This window comes from Pteronotus mesoamericanus, unplaced genomic scaffold (assembly GCF_021234165.1).
Source record: "Pteronotus mesoamericanus isolate MK-2021 breed Mesoamerican mustached bat unplaced genomic scaffold, CSHL_Meso_final contig_116, whole genome shotgun sequence".
Classification (NCBI taxonomy): domain Eukaryota; kingdom Metazoa; phylum Chordata; class Mammalia; order Chiroptera; family Mormoopidae; genus Pteronotus; species Pteronotus mesoamericanus.
In genome coordinates this window covers 31,027,039-31,046,703 of record NW_026555027.1, presented here as the reverse complement: position 1 = coordinate 31,046,703, position 19,665 = coordinate 31,027,039, and the positions used below count along the sequence as shown (strand labels likewise).

The 19,665-nt window shown below is 39.6% G+C and overlaps 1 protein-coding gene and 1 non-coding gene across 5 annotated transcripts in view; both read left to right on the top strand.

Annotated features, from left to right (window-relative positions):
• Positions 1-19,665, top strand: part of GOLIM4 (golgi integral membrane protein 4) — a 71,201-nt gene that overhangs the window by 34,973 nt on the left and 16,563 nt on the right. For 2 of the 4 annotated variants that reach the window (XM_054580342.1, XM_054580346.1), the window contains exons 2-9: positions 3,507-3,581; positions 4,777-4,826; positions 6,458-6,511; positions 7,802-7,952; positions 13,013-13,095; positions 13,629-13,712; positions 16,909-17,067; positions 19,182-19,535. In XM_054580342.1, the coding sequence (XP_054436317.1) occupies positions 3,507-3,581; positions 4,777-4,826; positions 6,458-6,511; positions 7,802-7,952; positions 13,013-13,095; positions 13,629-13,712; positions 16,909-17,067; positions 19,182-19,535 (1,010 nt within the window). The remainder of the gene's footprint in view (positions 1-3,506; positions 3,582-4,776; positions 4,827-6,457; positions 6,512-7,801; positions 7,953-13,012; positions 13,096-13,628; positions 13,713-16,908; positions 17,068-19,181; positions 19,536-19,665) is intronic. The other 2 variants (XM_054580351.1, XM_054580353.1) reach the window with 1 other exon arrangement.
• Positions 10,312-10,444, top strand: LOC129077412 (small nucleolar RNA SNORA31). Its single transcript, XR_008529855.1, has one exon. It is a non-coding gene; the product is annotated as a small nucleolar RNA SNORA31 (small nucleolar RNA).

Genomic DNA, 19,665 nt, shown 5'->3' with positions numbered 1-19,665 from the left:
ACCCCTGTTACAGCATTATTCTGCATTAAATATTCTGAATGCCAAGATTGAACTCTCACATTTTTATACTTATTTTTCCTTAAACTTGTTCGGTGCCACGAGAATATCATAATATACCATTTTTGTTGCAAAGTTTCTAGCAGTATTAGTTCATCTTGACTGATGCCCTTGACTTCACAGTATAAATAGAAAAATAGAGATAGGTGACAAGGATTGATTAACAATCCTCCTCCTAAGCGAAACAGTAAACCTATCTAGATAAATCACTAGCTCAAAAGCCTGGAGAATGCATTTTAAAAGAATTAAGGGTAGTGTGCGTGCGTGTGGGTATGTGTGTCTGTGTGTGTGTGTCTGTGTGTGTGAGTATATGTTTAATTGATAGGGGAATTTTATAGAGGAGCTACAAGGACACAGATTCTGTCTGGTCTGTTTTACTATCATTGAGTGTTTATTAAAACAATTAGCTCATGGGTTTTATGAAGCTATTGGAATGCTTATTTGCTTTGTCTTTTTTTTAGGTGGAATTAAAAAAACTGAAATCACTATCATGCCTTTTTGAATATATACACACATATATATACATATATATTACTTTCTTATTATTATATTTTAATTTTAGGGTTGAGAGGTCTTACCTGATTTCTTCTCTGGCAGTTTTAAGCTATCGCAGCAGATAAGTGAAAAATATTTTAGTATTTTCTGGCATTTAGTCCGTGCCAGACAGTGTTCTAAGTACTTGACATATATTAACTCATTTAACCCTGACATCCACCCAAAGAAATCGATACTATTATGATCACCACAAAGCATATAAAGAATTTGAAATACAAAGAAGCTCAGCCACCTGCCCCTTAATGGATTGATCTAGGATCTGAACTCAGACATCCGTGTCTGCGCTCCCAACTATTACATCACCACCTGCCTCTTTCCCTCTCCCTTCTTTTCAGAATTTCCAATTCCAAGGATTAATTTTCACTCACCGTCCTTTATCTAATGTTGTTTCCTCAGCTCCCAGTTTGGGGTTCCTTCTCCGTTTTTTGTTCCCTTGAGAGTCTGATGAGAACAGCACTTCAACTTTCCACCAGTCATTGCTGCTCTTTCACCTTCTTCCTCAGTGGTCGTCTCCAGCCCTCACACCATTTTTGCATTAACTAATATTACGTTAGGACTAGAGGCTGGTGCTGGAATAATGGCTTGACCAGTTCTGAGTTAGGTAATATTAATAGTGCAGTTACCCCAGTGTTTCTACATACATCTTCTATTCCTGTTTATCATATCCTTTTTTCCTACTATATTTGCCAAAACACATTCTCTTTCTTTAGCTCTGTGGTGATGCCATTTTATTATTTATGAATATGTCTCAGATGTCCCAAGACCTTTGTATATGGGCTGTAATCCACAAACATATTTGCCTCTTTGTGGACAACATACAGCATCTCTTCAGGTGATTTATGAAAGTTTATAACTGTGAATCCTAGGATCTCCTGGCTCTTGAGACACACGACTATTAATATGTTGAATGTGTAAATTCCCATTGAGTGTAAAACTGTCACAGGCTGTTGTGTGATTCCATATGATAAATGGATACTGTGGGCCAGCTCTTGGCACATTATCTTCCTGACCGCATTGCAGGGAAAAGAATAAAGAATGGAGAGCCATCTCCCACTTCCCCCACCCAGTGCCCCCCCCCCCCCCACACACACATACTCCCTCTCTGTTTGGTGTAATCTACTGGATGCTCCACTCTTACTGAAGAAGAAATCATTCTGATGAGTTTTCTGCCTCCCAAGCCAAAGATAATTGTCACCTAATTACCGAGTCCCATACAGCATTGAGTTTGCAACAGTGAGTTTACAATGATCACTGCTGCCTGTTATTTATAAAGTAAAGAAGAATCTCACAGGACTATAATTTGTAAATGCAGCTCCCCCCTTCTATCCTATCCTGCCACCTGAGGTGGCTGGGGGCAGGTGGTGAGCAGTCCCCTCATATACTAGTTCTTGATTATACTGCAGGTTGGTTTGGTGTGGTTTGGTTTTTAATCATAGGTGTTTCTAGGCTGGAATTGTTAACCCCTAATGGACCTGGCATCTTCAGGAGCCCCCTAGACTCAGCATCCCTGGCTGCCTCTTTAGTTACACTGGAGCAAGGTCTTGACTACTTTGCCTTTCTTTCTTTCTTTCTTTCTTTCTTGCTTGCTTGCTTGCTTGCTTTGAAATTAATACACATGCTGGTTGAAATTGCCTGTTACATGTCCAGTACACCAAGATTCCCTTTTAACTGGCGTGTTTATGCTCTTGTGATCTCCTACCCAGACAATGGGAGCTTTGGCCAGCGGATCGGAGTTGAGGGGGAGTTTTTCCTCGCAGCCGGGGAGCTCAGGTGTTCCTATGGCATGCTGTTCCTGCCTCTGTCGTATTATGGCAGCTTTGTATTTATCCATTTCCCTGTAAGTTTCCCCAGCCTGACTGAAATTCCCCAAGATTTTGAGCCTGCAGTTCAGGGCTTGGCTTCAGTATGGTTATAAAATAGCACTAATCTCTGTTTTCCCTGCTTTACCCCAAACGTCATACAAGATGGTATTGTTAGTACCAGTCCAAGGAAATGCATGGTGTTAATAGGCTTTTAGAAGTTGGCTGAGGGAGATAAATTCCATACATGCAGACATGTTTGAACAAATGTGATTTCTCAACAGTGGGCTTGCAACCAAGCTTTTTGGAGTGCAGCTACCTTTCCTCTAGTTTCACACCTTTGTGCTGATGTCCCTATGACATCTTCCAGAAGTGGCTTCTTCCTGTGGTGCTTCTGTCTACCAAATTGCTCTTCACACTCAAAGGCAGCCAAGAGATCACCTCCTGTAAAAAGTCTTCCTCACCCCTCTCCCACCCCACAGCTCATTCCTGTCTTTCCTTCATTTCTGTGGCTCTCTCACCTGCTTCCCTTGATGTGGGGACATAATGCCACCTTTCTCATTCTGTGGTAGGCTGCTGAGGTTTTCTCACCGACACACAGCAGGCTTATTTCAAATTCAGATCGTGTTGACTTAGCAGTGCTTATGACATTTCTATGTGGAAACACCCTGTAGGATGTTAGGAAACTCTCTTCAGGTGCCCCAGGCAGAGGCAGGAGTTGGAAATACAGATGTGCGGGTGAACGCTGTAGAGGGGGTAGTTGAAGTCATAAGAGTGGACATGGTTGCCCAGGAAGAGACATGGAACTTCACAGAGATGCTCATTTTAAGAAGCAGGAGAAGACAAGTTGCTGACAAAGGCGGCAGCTTCTTCCAGAGTATTGGTTCAATCAAGGGGCAAACTGCATAGGAGTCAGCCCAGAATTATATCTATGACATCTATCTTTTATCCAGAATGTGGAAATTATAAATACAAAAATTTTTGTTTTAATTATGTAAAGGCTCTAAACTGTTTTCCTTCTGTTTTAAAAATTGTTAATTTTATTTTAGAATTTTTGATTCTTTGAATACAAATTTGAACTCCTCTTTTTTTCAGTTGTGTACGAACACAGATCAAGATTAGAGAAGTCCTTGCAAAAAGAAAGACTTGAACATAAGAAAGCAAAGGAAGGTAAATAAATAATGCAATTTGTGTCTTGTTTTTATCTTCTTTGAGGCATCATGTATTTGCTTTGCTATTTTTTTGCTAAGAAATTAATGAAATCAACCCAAAGTCAGATGTCAAGCAATTTGTTGTGCAACCTTGAGGTAGTTCATATACTGGTTATATATTATTTTAGAAATAATCAGCTTTTTATTTGAATATTATGCATGTATGTTGCTAGCACCTGGAATCTTGTCTGCAAATATCCAGAAAGTAACAATATGCATTGTCCAGAATGTGACAAATTTTATATATGCATATGCGTATATATACGTTTATAACATAATAAATTGTTCACATTGTATGATGTCTTTTAATTGACACACCTGTTTTTATCTTGTGAGGGCTTTTTTGGACAGCTGATCGGTTCAGTTTGGAAAATTAACATTTAGCACAGATATCAGGCAATGCCGTGACTTTTATCAGAATTTTGGTATAAAGCATAGACTTTATACTCAAGTGATTTAGTTATCTGCATTTATATTTTCATTCATGTTTTGTGATAAATCCTGGATTTAAGTTAGATGTTCTGTCTGATTAACTTGGTGGCCAGAAGGAGGGAGAACAGGGGCGGGCAGTATTGGTTAGGATGTATTACTGACCCTTGGATTAAGCCTCTGTGAAGAATAGCAGTTTAACATCATTAAAATGCTTTGATAGGATTTGGATTTTTCTTATCTTCAAATGCAGCATGATTTTATGGGGCCATCTAGTGGATAATAAGCTTTAAAGGCATCAAAGGGTTTCAATGGCTTCAATTCTCTTTTCAGGTCCTGAATGATTTTAGTGTGCCATCTAGTGGGTAGCAATAAATCATCTCTGCCTTTAGATGTGCTACATGTTTGTTTTCCTCCTTAATTTCAAGGCTAGTTAATTACAGAGAACACATTCTAAATGCACTTTTAACTGGTTGGTTATCATGTGGATGTTGTTAATGCAAGATTTATAGCTTTAAGGTAAAGAGGAAAATTATGTAATTGCTTTTTCACTTTTTTCTAAAGCATTAAGAAGCAAAATAAAATATATGTCACCAAGTAGATTGTTTTAAACCTAGAACTGTATTTTCTAAGTCTAAGTAAAGTTTGTGTTTATTCTTTTAGATATTTAAACATTTCACAAGTAATTAACTTACATTCAACTTCCTTCATTTTATATTTTCTAGATTTTCTTGTTTATAAGTTAGAAGCACAAGAAACACTAAATAAAGGGAGGGTAAGTTTTGTTTTGTTTTTTTCATGAAATTTTAAAGAAGAAGGGATTGTTGCAAAGTATTTTGCTCTGTTGATCATTAGGATTGTAGGGCTGAAATACATGTTTCTTTTTTTTTTACCAAAAACTTTTAAGAGGAAGACTTTAAAAACTGTTCTTGTAAAACCTACTTTTGCTTATTTATGATAGCAATAAGTTGGGAATAGGTTAATCTTCAACAATAATGAGCCGATTATTTGTATTCATCTATATGTTTATTTCTTTATAGTCTCTCTCTTCTGTAAAATATAATATTTATTTTGGTCTGCCTCTGCACAGCATTACTACTCCTTGGACGCATATTACTGTGTAACATCTAACACAGTACCATGGCGGTCCTGTGTACCAAAGTCCTCCTCACTCTCAAAGCATCCAAGAGGCCACCACCTCTGCGTAGTCTTCCCTCACCCCTCTCCCATCCAGAGCTCACTCAGAGACATTTGTTGAATGAATGAATGAATGAATGAATGATATTGCCATTAAAAACTTTTAAGTCCAAATTACCTGGAGAAAAACTCGTTTGTTCCTTACTCTAAAAAAAAAAATGCAGGCTTTAGTTGAATAAAACATTGACGTTTTGGGGTCTTACAACTGAGAAGAGTCATTTCCTCAGGCAGCTGGGATGAGATGCTATTAGCTTTCAACTCTTACGTGCTTTTAAAAGCCCTGACCAAAACTGTGTGCATCCTCTTGTCCATTTTATAATGTAATTTCCTTACAGATTAAAGCAAAGTAGGAAGGCAGTAATGTGAGAAAGCAAATATGCAGCTCATTTTAGAAGTTGTAAAAACATGAAATAAGAAATGATTGAGCATGTACTTGTGCTGGCCATGGGATAAGCAAGGAGTAAGGCATGTGAGATGGAACGGCACAGCAGGGGGAGAGAAAACCTTCGGGTGTCTTGGGCGGCTACACGAAACTGGAAATGTTTGAGGTCCCCACGTGAAGACGCTGCACTGAGACCCAGTGATCTACCCCTGGAACATGGAGCTCAGGCTCAAGGTTCAGTCCAGTCCTGGCTCTGCTGCCAAAGGAAGTGTTTGCCCTTGGTCTGCTCCCTAGCCTAATTCTCACTCTAAAATGCAGTCTCAACTGGGTCAAGTAATGCATGTAGAATTTCTTACCCACTGAAGCCCAGGGAAGGAAAGCCTTTTCTTTTTCCTCCATTAACCAGGCTAAGCTCAGGAGACCTGGTGCTTGCCGGTGTCACCCTGCTCTCCTGGGGAGCACCCAGCACCATGTCTCATCATCTATACGGCGTGCTGGGTCTCAGGACAAGCTCCTCCATCGGGGCCTCCGTTCTGAATGTACGCGTGGAAGTAACATCTCCAAGGGCCCTGTCAAGCTGCTATTGTATGATTTCATGTCCTCTTTTTTTCATTACTAAAACCTAGCAAACTTATGGAATGTTAAAACTTTATTTCTGCTATTACATAAAGAGTTGGCCTCAGACATCTTGGTTCAAGTGGAGAATTCATTGTAGCTTACACAAGTGAAATAAATGAAATTCTTCTATGAAGAGTTTTAAGCTATGCCTAGCAAAAGAGCCGGATTTAAAAAATCTTTTTGTTAACTATTTTCCTTTCAATTTACAGCAAGATTCCAACAGTAGATACAGTGCATTGAATGTGCAACATCAGATGTTGAAAGTGAGTAATTTAATGATGTTCTTCAATGAGTGAAAGGATTAACTAAGCAACTTAAGCGAGTAAGGACAGTTACAGAAAGTTGATTTCTGTTATAATGTGGTATAGTAAAGTCATTTGGCTGAAATGATGTATCAATATAATGCCCCATCATATTTATTATCTCATTACAAAGAACATATATAGCTTATTACACAATTTCTTTTAACTCGAACTCTCTGGTCAACTGTCTTTTTTTTCTTTTTATTCTTTAAGGCTTTTTGTTTGTTTAATTTCTCACAGTAGTTTTCCTTAAATATTTACCTTATACATAATGGAGTTGGTAAACTATTAAAATGCCTCCTTTGTGCTAGTCATAATTAAAAAGTGTCCTTTTATCTACCACAGGGAAACAATTTATAATTAAAGATTCTCTTCCTTGGATCTGGGATAAAATTCATTCTTGTATGTCAGGAAGATAGAGGGAGAGAGATTGATTTGTTCTTTCTGTCAAGCCGGTGGAGGGGACGGTGTGTGCTGTGCCATCCTTGCACTGCAGGCAAGCCAGACCTTGACCTCCCCGCCCCCCCCCCCATGCCTGGACTGTTTGGTATTGTCTTTTCTCCTCTGTTATTAGGGCAAGTATTTTTTATTGAAACCAGAATCTTTTCTATTATCAAGAAAGCAATACATGAATTAAAGCAGACTATCTTTCACAGGAAGCATTTGGAGACAGTAGAATTTATCTTGGTTGTTATTACAGCATAGTATAATAATCAGAAGTAAGATAAATGAGAATGATTTAATAAACGATCAACTTATTACTTCCCCCAAAGGGAAGAGTCTTTGTTTTCCTTCTTTAACCTGGGTTACCAGGAAGGCTGAAAATCAAAAAAGGGAAATCAAAAATGATTTTAGGGCAACAAAAGAGTGAAAGAAGAAGTCTAGAATATCCGCAGAGGGTTAATTTTCCCATTAGCTTTGCCTTGTTTGCACAGTAATTTGAGTGCCTGGGAATTTCCCCAGGTCCCTCTCTTTTCCACCTCTCACACTAACTTCTAACTTCTTGTTGTTTCCACTGATGTTAAAAAATTAAAAGGAAAATTATTTTTGGCCATGATCCCAAACTCTTTATTTGAAATGTGAGGGAAACGGAGGTGAGCTGCCCAAATTAAAAGCAACCTGAGGAACATGAAACCTCCTCCTTCATTCGTTCTTACTTTCTTGCAAGAAGAGAAAGGCTGTGTTAGCAAGAAATAGATATACCGGTTATTTAGAGAATGTACATTATTGCTCAAGGTCTCATTTTTGCAGAGTCAACATGAGGAGCTAAAGAAACAGCACAGCGACTTGGAAGAGGAACACCGCAAACAAGGGGAAGACTTCAGTAGAACATTCAACGACCATAAGCAGAAATACCTGCAGCTGCAGCAAGAGAAAGAACAGGAACTTTCTAAGCTAAAAGGTATTTGGAAATCTAATTAGCCAGTTTATGTAGAAATAAGTGCTCATATTAATGTTTCAGTTGAACAACAGACTTTTGTTTTGTTTGTTTCTGCATGGTGGTTGGTTTATCTGTATTACTGGCTCTTTTTTAGCCACTTAATTTCTTTGTAACATTTCACATTTATCCTTATCTCTTTGCTTTGTTTTGGCAAGTGGAGAATATTTAATGTTTTTCAATGAGGCTAACTGGCCCTGTTGAGCAAGACGGGGCGTGGTGGGGTGGTGTGTGTGTGTGTGTGTGTGTGTGTGTATTGTGAGACATTTGGCATCTCTGACCTCAACCCACAAACTGCCATCCATCAATGCTCACTAGTCATTGTGATGATCAAAAATTGCGATGACAAAGCTTTTCTGAAACTTTTCAAGGGGAAGAAAGACTTCTGATTGTTGGTTGATAGTAGCTTGCAATAGCTTGGGCTCGTAGAGTCTAATGGCCCTGGAAAATCAGCTTCTTCAGTTGCTCACTATGAGGGGGGAATCCAAAAAAAAGTGGAATTAGTTTTTGGAGGGCGGGCCACTTCTAGTACAGGCTTTCCCAGCTAGGTGAGTGTTCTAGGAAGCCATCTGTGTCAGTGCACCAGCTGGCGTTGCTGTGAGAGGCTGCATTCAACTTCAGTAAATTTGTTTTGAAGACCCTTTTAACGTGTGTGCCCATTTCATGATGGGTGATTTATGAGCACATCTGCCTACACTGCGCTGAGCGGTCAGCAGTTTTTGACCAAAAATGGCATGACCGCCATGCCGCAACCCCCCATTCACCTATTTCACACTGAGTGACATTTTTTGTTTCTCCAAATGAAAACAGTCCTCAAAGGGAAGCATTTTGCTGATGTGGAAGAGGTGAAACAAAAAATGGCAGAAACATTAAAAGGCGTCAAAATCAATGAGTTCAAAAACCTTTTTGAGCAGTGGAAAAAATGTTTAAATAGGTGTATTGCATCAAATGGAGAGGACTTTAAACTTCGGTCACCTTAAACATGTAAGAATGAATACACAATTTTTTATAAATGAATTCTGTATTTTGGGGGTTCCCCCTTGTATATGTCCATGGGCATGTTGTGTAATCACCACCAGCTTCATTGTCCTCATCTGTAAAACTGGATATTCATAAACAGTATCACCCTCCTAGGGTTTGTATGAATATTAAATAATTTATGTGAAGTGCCTAGAACAGCTCCTGGTATGTGGTAGATCTTCATTATATATTAATTGCAATCAATATTTTCATCATCAGGTATTTTCATAGTAATAAGGAACCAACTATATTATTCCTTAAAGTACATGTGAGTTTTGGAAAGAGAAATAACATATTCTATAATTACCTATTTAGTGATTAATAAGAGTAAATATTAAATAATACTAAATTTAAATAAACTATTTAAATAATATAACCAAACGCAGGCCAGGCTGCCTGCTGCCATGAAAGCCAGTACTCAAGAGACAGGTGCTGATGTAAAGGAAAGTGGTTTGTTTGCAGATGCCGGGCGTCTGGAAGATGGGGGACTCATGTCTCAAAGCACCATCTCCATCTCAGTGGAGGCAGAGGTTTTTATAAGGAGGGAGAGGGAAACAGAATAAAAAGATCAAGGGACAGGGTTGTAAAGTTCTCTATGTGCAGACCAGCACAGCCCATTCCATTGAGGCAAGTGGTGGCCCGATGTGCAGCCTCCTGGTTTAGTCATCCTAGCTTCACGTCATCCTCACTTCACATCATTCTGACTCCGTGATGGAAGGTCAGCAAATGTCCTGGAGCTGGGATGCCTGAAGGTCGAGGTCTGTATCTTTTGAAGTTAGTTCCTAGGATTCTTGTACAAACATGCTGTTTATCTACAAGCTACACATTAGTCAGAGTCGGCACTTACAGAAATAGTGTCAAAAAAAATGGTGGGGTGCGTTATAATTCCTCACCGTTACAATTTTCCACTTTAAAGTGTGCAAAATGGCTTAAAAAGATACATGGTACCTCCAAAAACAGTGTCAAAATCTGAATAGGGTCTGTAGTCTAGTTATCCTGGTTTTGGTCTAGTGCACTACCTTTATGTAAGACATCATCATAGAGAGAAGCCAGATGATGGTTACCTTGGATTTCTCTGTTTTTTTCATGCAACATTTTGCCTGTAAGTATTTCACAATAATACAACAAAAAGGCTCATGGGAGGAGTTAAGCAGCCACTGAGGCAATTTACAAAGGTTAGGGTGGTCTTGATAGAGTTGGCTGGGTGCCAGCAGATGATACCCAAGAGATTTAGACATGTAGGAGCTTTGGCTTGTTGGAGGTGCAGCAGGTGGTGAGGGGTCTTGAAGATAATGAAACAGCGATGCATCTATTTGACAGACCTGGAGCAGTCACTATCTGCTGCTAAGGTTCCAGTGCAGATGCAAGAGAAAAGGGTCCTCGCGCTTTCTGACTGTCTGATTGTGGCAGCCAAGATTGAATAGGGGAATACAAAAAAATAAATAAATAAATAACAAAAGAGAGGAAGAAAGACTGAATACCGGAAGTCTTCCTGAGGATCATATAAAGGAAGAGAGGAACCAGACAACCCCCGCAGCAGAAAGCCTGTGCCGTGCCCTGGAAAGCTGCTCCTTCCAGTGGTGAGAACAGAGACTTCTGGCACACTGGATACGCTGTTCAGCATTTGCAAGCCTGAGCTAAGCTGAATAAATACATTAAATTCTACTAATAATCAATAAGTAGATTCTTTAAGGAATGAGAAATCAAATTTCATAGGTGCCTGACTCATGCTTGGCATACTTGGCATAATTAGTTCATTTTAGCAGTATCCCTAAAATGCAAGTTTTCTTAGGTTTACTCTATATTTACCCTTTTCTTTGAAACAAAACTCATGTGTAGTGCAATTTTAACAAATTATATATATAAGAAGTAAGAACCAGGAAAAATAGGAGGACATTTATGTGAGTTCTGCAAACTAAGATAATTCAAGCCCACGACCGGGTCTGAACTCCCTGGCACGCGGATGGAAGGGAGTTACAGTGAGTTATAGAGATTCCTGTTATCAGAAAGGGAGTATATGCCCATGCCCGTGGCGACAGGGAGGGACAGAGACAAAGGGAGAGTAAGAGAAAAAGAGAAAGAGGCAACATTATTTTTGTTACCAATTAATTTTTGGAAAAAAATTCTCAAAGAGACCTTAACTAGCAGAGCGTGACAATGCCTTGACACTTTTTTAAGTAATTTTCACGTCAGCAGTCTTTTTATTATGATCCTTGATAAAGCTTAGGATAGTAGGTTAAAGCCTATTGTGATAGACACTGTCCGCAGTGGCAAACTAAGGTGCACAGTCCAAGCAGTATTTGGTAGTTTAGTGTGATATGAGGAGAGAATTTAGAATTCCTAAGGAGGTGAGCTGATAGCCTATAAGCGTAGGTAATTGTTCTTTTCTTTATCATCATCATCATGGCTGACACTCAACAAATGGTTCCTATGTGCCAGAGCCGGGTGACACTCTTCATGCAGTTATCTTACTTAATTCTCATAACACACAGGCAAGCATTATGTTCAGTCTAACATAACAGATGAAGAAATTGAGGCCTACAAAAGCTGAGTAACTTAAACAAATTAATGTAGCAAAGGCATGGGAGCCCCCGCCATTAAGTGTATAATCTGTAATGACTCTCAAAACTCGCAGAGTTTGGGTATTTCAAGTGTGTGTTCATGGGTGTGTATACTGAAGCCCCAGCCAGCCAGTGACATATTTACAGTCCTCTTGGATTGCCAGGGGTCCTGTTTTGACCTTTGAAAAAATCCATTATTGCATGTGGATGGACAAACCAATCCCTGGCCATATTCCCCACCTTGTTGTTCATTTCTCCCCGAAACCCGACATAAATCCAATGCCCAGGAGTCAGGCAGGGACTCCAAACGAGTGAAAGGGGACAGAAAAATATGTTGACCGATGGTGACTGGCACTTTCCTTCTGTGCTGAGTAGCACGCTAGAGTGAGGGTTCTGTCTGCAGGGGAGTGGCCGCCACTTAGGGACAGTTTGCCCAGCGCAGTCTAGGTGTATGTCTGCTGTTTCAGGGTAATAATTAACAGCACCTCCTTTCACACTCAAAAGTATCTCCTCTTGGAAAATAAAGTATGTATGGTCACCCTTCCACCGCCCGGCTTTCATTGAGTGTTGCACCTGCGAATTGCCCTAGTGTGGCCAGATTTTATTAGACCCAGATTCTTCATTTTATAAATGGTGACAACTATTCAGATATGAATAATACTTATATAGGTGAATGTTGTGGAGCAAAAAAAAAAAAAAAAAAGGGTTTGTGGCTGCCAGTTTATAACATCTAATGTTCAGATACAGGGAAGGTGAGACAATTACCAAGAATATAAGAGCTATGGGTCTAGAAGAATCTTTAAGTTGCTGAGTCTGTACCCAGAATAATAGGGTGTAAGACGGGAGCTTTTAGGACTTCACCCTGATTGCTAGCTTCACCTTGGCCCCCTGGAAAGAACTTACCTAGAGCAGCGAATTTAGGTCAGTTAAGAACTCAGTGGTAGGAGAATAAAAGTATAGTTGGAATTTTTCAACAGGTGTTTCTTATTCCTTGAGTTGCCTTTATAATTGAAATACCTTCAGGGGTTGGTGGAAATTATTCATGCTCTGAGAAATAGGGTTTGCGCTTTTTGATAACTTTGGTCTTAATTTCTAAAGAGACATGCCTTAGACCACCCCTGCCCATCACATTTTATTTCTAAGGGCTTATTAACAGAAATATTTCCGTTTTAATTCCTGAGTAATTAAAAATTATTAATTTCTCCTACACTGTATAAGCTGTTCAAATATGTTTTAACTACTGAGCTAGCTTGTATTGTATTGTATTGGGATGTCCAGCTGAGTCCATGCCCAAATGGTGTAGTTTCTGCCGATTTGGAATAACTCGTTTAATTCAAAACAAATTCTAAAACAAGTCATGTAAAGCTTTAGATATGAAAATATTAGAATGACAAGCCTAAAAATTCTAGGGTTTTATGCGTGATTTTTCTTTTTATGAAATAGAAACCGTGTACAATTTGAGAGAAGAGAATAGACAACTAAGGAAAGCACACCAAGACATACATACGCAGCTTCAAGATGTCAAGGTAAAATAAAACCATGCATGTGACAGTTCTGTGTGTGCCTGACTGACTTCGCGTAATGATTTTAAAAGTCATTCCCTAATTGACCTGCTCTGCCACTCCACACTGTTCATTTGGGCATTGCATAAACTGGGGAGTGCCCGATACTTTTACCTTCTGCATCCCAAGCTAAAAAAAGATGGTCTGAAAATCCAAACATTTTCATTAGTACTGAAATGATTCTTTTGCGAGATGGTTACATTTTAATATGCTTTTTAATTTACAAAGATTTATTAATAATGATACATTTATGCCTTTGATTTTGATTTTATTATAAATGATTATGATATCTGGATAGCACATTCTATAGATTTTAGAATATTGCATCAATCACAGTCATCTCTCTGAACAAATTTTAAACTTAATAAATGCTGCGACAACAAAGAAAGAAAGAAATAAGCAAGTAAGCAATGTTTGGGTGGTCGTACCACTCTCAGCCAAAAAAGAATTTGTCTTAGAATGTTAAAACTCAATATGTAAAATTCTTTTTTGTATAGCAACAGCATAAGAATTTACTCTCCGAGCATGAACATCTTGTAGTGACTTTGGAAGACCACAAGAGTGCACTAGCTGCTGCGCAGGTTAGAAGGGTAGCAGCTTCTCTCGGTTCTTTTTCAAGTCTGCTTAACATTTCTGACATCCTTTGTGCATGTAGTTTCCTAAAAGTCGACCTTCAGCGAGTTTCTTAGCACAGAGCTATTCTGATCCCAAGCAAGTCATGCATGCTTTCAAAATTCAATCAAGAGAATATTAAGTAAACCTTTGATTATAGTTTTGCAGTTGGTTATGTGGTACATATGACTGTTTCCACCCTGCGTCAGCCTTTACACACAGCATTCTAATACTTGTTTAAATCACATGGTCTCTTGCCACTGTCTGACCTGTGTTGACTCTTGCTTTAGGGGTTCTGGGGTTTTATGACATGAACTACCTAAATAAATTATTGTCAGACTTTTTCTTTCCTCCCTTCCTTGCCACTAGCATTCCAGCCTACACACACTCTTTTTGGGACTAGGCTTAGGTATTGTTGGTCCAATTACAGAAAAAAGGAAGAGACCTCATGTCGACAGAGAAGGGAAAAAACAAGAGTCATAATTTCCATTTGTTTGAGCCTAGAAGAGTCTGGCAACAAGGCAGGCCCTCAGCAGATATTTACTGAATGAGCAAGGGAACAGGAACTAAGGTTGGAGTGCGTATGAACGCGATGCCATGCTGAGTGTTCCGCAGCTCTCTAGCCGAAGCAAGGGATGGGAATGGCTGGCCAGTCACTGTGGCTTCCTAGTCATCAGGTCTTCACTGTTCTCCTCCTGGAAGGATGAAGAGGAAAGGGCAAAGGGAAACCAGCCATCTGTATCTATCAGGAGACCATGTATTATTTTTTTCTCTTTTTAAAGTTATTAGCAGTATAACGTGGTGGGCTCTGACCCGTCTCCGAGGCTACAGTGTCTGCGTTTATGGGGCCCCTTTCGTGGTCATTGATTGGGGATCTCCCTGCAAAACTGTAGCTGTGTGGTGATTTCTTACACGTGTCTAAATTAAATTGACTTCAGATGGATTATGTCGTTCAAAGCATTCTTTATGTTTTTTGCTATGTAATGTATTATGTAATGTAAGGCTGTTTTTTATACTGAAATCTGTGACAAACCAATTTGAATAACCTATGTGCTATAATAGCCATAAATATTAGACTAAGCAACAGTTTGAAAACCCAGAGAAATATAAGTAAAATAGTTCACTTAATGACCACAGCCAGATTCTGTAGTAAGCACACTGAAAATATTATTGACCATTTTGTCATAGAAAAAAAAAAATTTTAAACTTAACCTGTGTATATTTTTATATTCCTTTAAATATCATTTGGCTTTTTGGGGAGAAAACTCCAAGTTTTTCCTGCCTTTTAAAAAAGTAGTTATGCCAGAACTAGGCATAATATTTAATTAGACCATCACCTCTAATCCCTATATTAAAATTTGCTCTCTCTTCTTAGAAAACAAATGCTGTTTAGACATCCACATTTCTTATGTAAATCATCTTAGGAGATGATCTCATGTTTAAATATAGCTGAGGGAGAAGAAAGCAAGAACAGAATAGAACTTGAGTCTTTAATTATTGGGGATTATCATGAGAACTGTACATGCAGAATTTAATATTTACAACCTACTGAGTTACCTAGTATTGTGCTCTTTTATAACTAAACGATAGTGAGGTCAAAGGGAAAGAAAGCTGGCCTAAGGCCAAAAGCCGGCTTGAAGGCTGGGGCCTCCTGACTTCAGGGTCACATTCAGCTCTGAAGCTGGTGTTTTCGCAGACTTCCCTCCATCGCAGTTACCTGGCACTTGCCCCAGGCCCCCTGAATAGTCACTACTTGAGTGGGGACCCAGGGGCCTGCATTTTTAACCTGACCCTTCTGTGATTCCTCATGCACACTAATATTTAAGGACCACCTCATTAACGCCTTCAAAGATTATATATTTAGGAGGAGGAGAAAGAAGAACGGCTAGTATTGATTTGTGTATTCTTCCATATTTACCCTAAAATATTCAGAGTATCACAATGAGGATGTCAGTTGTTTTTTTCCTTGACCTCCAAGGTCGGTTGACAAATGTTTTGACAGATTTCTGGGCCAAGGGCCATCATTAGTCCATGGCGCACCTTTGCACAAATTATAAAAAAGCGCTCCCAGGAGACAGATTCAGTAAGCGGGCTTCTTCACCTTGTGGGAATTTAAAAAAGGCAGAAAGGCACCTCTTCCATGGGATGGACAGCACCGTGCAGGGGGCTTTGGCAGCACGCGCACGGGCCGGATTCTGTCTCCACCGCCCATGTGTTCTGCACACTGGAGCGAGGCGGCCCGCGGCCCGCCTGCAACGCTTGTGCAGAATAAGATTTCTGTATTCTTTGTGTTTCTGTAAGTGTGTGTCTGCACACACAGCGTTTCTGTTTTAGGGTAACAGTGTTGATGCATATGGTGAGCTAAAGTATAAACAGTCTATATTCTTCGTTAAGGTGTGATTTTCTTCCCTGCCTTTCCTGCTCCTTGTATTAAAAATATTACACACACACCCCCTACCACATATACGCACAGATATATTCTTTTTAATACCTACATGAGTGCCTTTATCGCGTTAGAAGAGAAGTACACTCAGAATTGAGAAATAAAAACCCAGCCTCACTTCATGTCTATGCTATTTCTTTAAAAAAAACAACAACAAAAAACTGCAGAGCACAATACTGCAAATGCTTTGGAGAGTAAGAGTTCCTACTTGAGCATAAGTTGACTGGGAAAAGGGTGCCGCCTGTGTGGTTTTGCGGATATATATATTCAGTTCCTCATCTTAAACTTATGATTTCTCGCCACTGAAAAATGTTATTCAGACCATATTGGTAAAACATATCTTCACCTGTACTTATAATTATGTGAATTTTTATAGAATTTTTAGATGCTATAAAACTGATTGTATAGGTGTCTTTTAATAATGGTATTTATATTAGGAAGTTATAAAAATTCTGACTTTGTTTAATGTAGCATGGGAAACTAACATCTTTCTTAGACATTTTTTCCTCTGTTTCCTGTAACTCTTAATTCTAATTTGCATGTGCTTCAAAAAGGTTAAGCATGTCCAAGTAAGACTAGCTAATGCATGGAAACAATCTTCATATTTTTTCTAACTTGTATTTAGGTATAATATTTTTGTTTATTCTTCCAGTGAACCCTACCTAATGCCCATCTGTGAGTGATACCTTTTCCCCTCTTCAAATTGTGCAATTTCTATGCAGACTCAAGTTGCAGAATATAAACAGCTGAAGGATACTCTGAATAGGATTCCAAGCTTTCGAAAAGCAGAGCCAGCAGAGCGGCCAAGTGTGACTCAGGTGGCGCATTCTCCACAAGGTGACAGCACAGCAAGGGAGAACCCGGCAGGAGAGCCACAGCAGGTAAGAGGTGGGTGACCTATGGTCAGGCAGGTAATTTCCCCTGCCAAGCTATCATCAAGTGAACTGCTTTTCCTGCAGAACAGTGGATCCCAAATTTCAGTGTATATCCGAGTCCCCGGCAGGGCTGTCAAAACACCGATTGCTGGGCCCCAGCCCAGGGTTTCAGATGCAGCTAATTTGGGGCGAGGCCAGAGGATTTGCATTTCTGATTCAGCTGGTCTGGGGAGCACACTTTGAGAACGACTGTAGTATTTTCTGGGAAAGACACAGTGGCTTCGTCTTTATTCTTGTGGGTTAATTTGTTTGAAAGGAGTTGCCATGTCCTGAGATTTTTATAAGGTTTTTTTTGTTTGTTTTTAGAGTATAAGAGGCTAAATGATCATGAGGATGTAATGTGATAATCAGCCCACTCGGGTATTAAAGTTGATTATATATTTGAATTTGATGCAGTGCTAGGTCCAAACAGAATGTGGCAAAGCTGGTATTAAAAGGCCTTCGTGAAACTGCCAAGGATATGAGTGCTAGTGCATTGACCGACTTTTTTATATTCCCGTTCTTCATAAAAACTAAGCCTTGTTTAAGAGTAGCTTGTGAACAGGACATCAGAAGTAGTGTCACCTCATCACTAATTCTTACAAGTTGATTTTACAAATCACAGGTGTAATAAAAATGGCGAGTGTGGTGACGTTTCCCCCCAGCAGAGTTGTTAACAGTGAACGTTTGAGCAGACTTGCCCGCGAGTTCCCATCGTAGGGGAATAACTGAGCGATGCGCGCGGACTTCCTGTGAGTCTTCAGCCCTTGCAGAGCATTTCTTCTCAGTCAGGACTGTGTCTTCATGGGTCCTTGTTCTTTGTCTGGGTCTCAGGTTACTACTAATTTATGAAAACACAACCAGATCCCTGGCCTGGGAATTGATTTTATCCTCTACTCTAGTTGACTAACAGCCTACCGAACTCATCTTTTAACAACTCAAGAGCTTCAGTTTTCCCATCTGCCAGGTGGAGATAGTCGTTTTCTGCTCTAACCTTTCTCACAGGGATATCGTGGAGATAAATGGCAGGCAGTTGAGAGCACTTAGTGCTCTTTAGAAAAATATTTCATGTCAACCCAGAACCGTATTATGTCACATTGCCAGGTGTGTGAGGGTGTTGCTAAAATGTACATCTCCAAAAGTTTTCCTCAGACGTCCAAGAAAGGACTTTTCTTCCAGGTTTATTTAGTTATTTATACCATCCATCTTCTCAATTATACTCCTGCGAATTTAAGGAGAGGCCTTCACATTTATTTCAATTATGGGGCAGCAGTCTGACCAAAGAAATTATCTTTTCTGATAAAGAAAGAGATGGAGAAAGGAGTAACAAATTTTCCTATTGATTTTATATAATCTCTGTTTTGCCCCTTTTTTCTAAGTAATAAAAAAAATCATATAAAAATTTCTGAAACTTACAGGGAATGTGGATTTAATCAATTAATTTTAGAAGAGGGGTACTCTTTAGGCACATCATTTTTTGTTGTTGTTATTGTTCAGAGTTTTCTGTATTAACAGTACAAAGTACAAATGTCTTTTTCTAGTTTACAAAAAAACCCCATTACTTTACTACATTAAAAAGGGTTATGTTGTTTCTGGTTAATGGGCACTATTTTTAGCTAACATGGATGTTCATTAGTAAAGGTATTCTATTTTTTTATTAGCTAATAAAAAAAATAAACCCAACTCATCCTATTTGATCTCATCCTTTTCAAATTATTGAGACAAAGTTTACATTCAAGAAAAATATATAAATGTTTCATCACTTTAAGTTTTTTTCTTTTCCTTTTCATCCTAAAGGAAAACGAGAGCTAGGTTGCTTTTGAGGGGAAGGCCTGCTGAGGTGCGGCGACCTAGAGGCTTTGCTTTTAGGTCATCTGCTGTATCCTTTCCCAAATGAAGTTTTGCTTATGTTATCTCTATTTGATAGGTTAGGCTACGCAGTGAGAAGAGTTAGATGGCTCCACTGAGTCATACTTTTAGTCAGGACTCTGGATTTCTAGACTCCAGGATTTTGCTTACATTGTAACCCCACATGCTTTTGAAATAGAAGGGTGTCATTTCCAGGGTTGTGCTTGGTCTAGGTGTCTCGAAACAGTCATGTGTGGCAGAAGCATGAAGCCCGGCCTGGAAAAACAGAAGAAACAAAACCTTCCCCTCCCACCCCGAGGGAGGCAGCATTTCAGGCTCCGGCAGAGCTGGACCAGCAAGAAGCGGAAGCCCGAAAGCCCGAGGAGCACCAGGTGGAGGAGGAGCACAGAAAGGCCCTGGAGGAGGAGGCGATGGAGCAGGTCGGGCAGGCTGAGCATCTTGAGGAGGAACACGACCCGTCCCCAGAGGAGCAGGACCGGGAGTGGAAGGAAGAGCAGGGACGGAAAGAGGACACCAACCTTCTAGAAGGGCGAGCTCATGCGGAGGGAGGAGGCCGTCCGCTCCAGGTGGGCTCCTGTTTGGTCAGTGTTGCTGGCTGGGGGAGGACGGGTGGCCTCGTTTGCAAATCTTAAAGAAAAAGGCTTCCCTATATATGACAGTCTTGAAAACAAAAATGTGAGTGATTTCACTGAATGT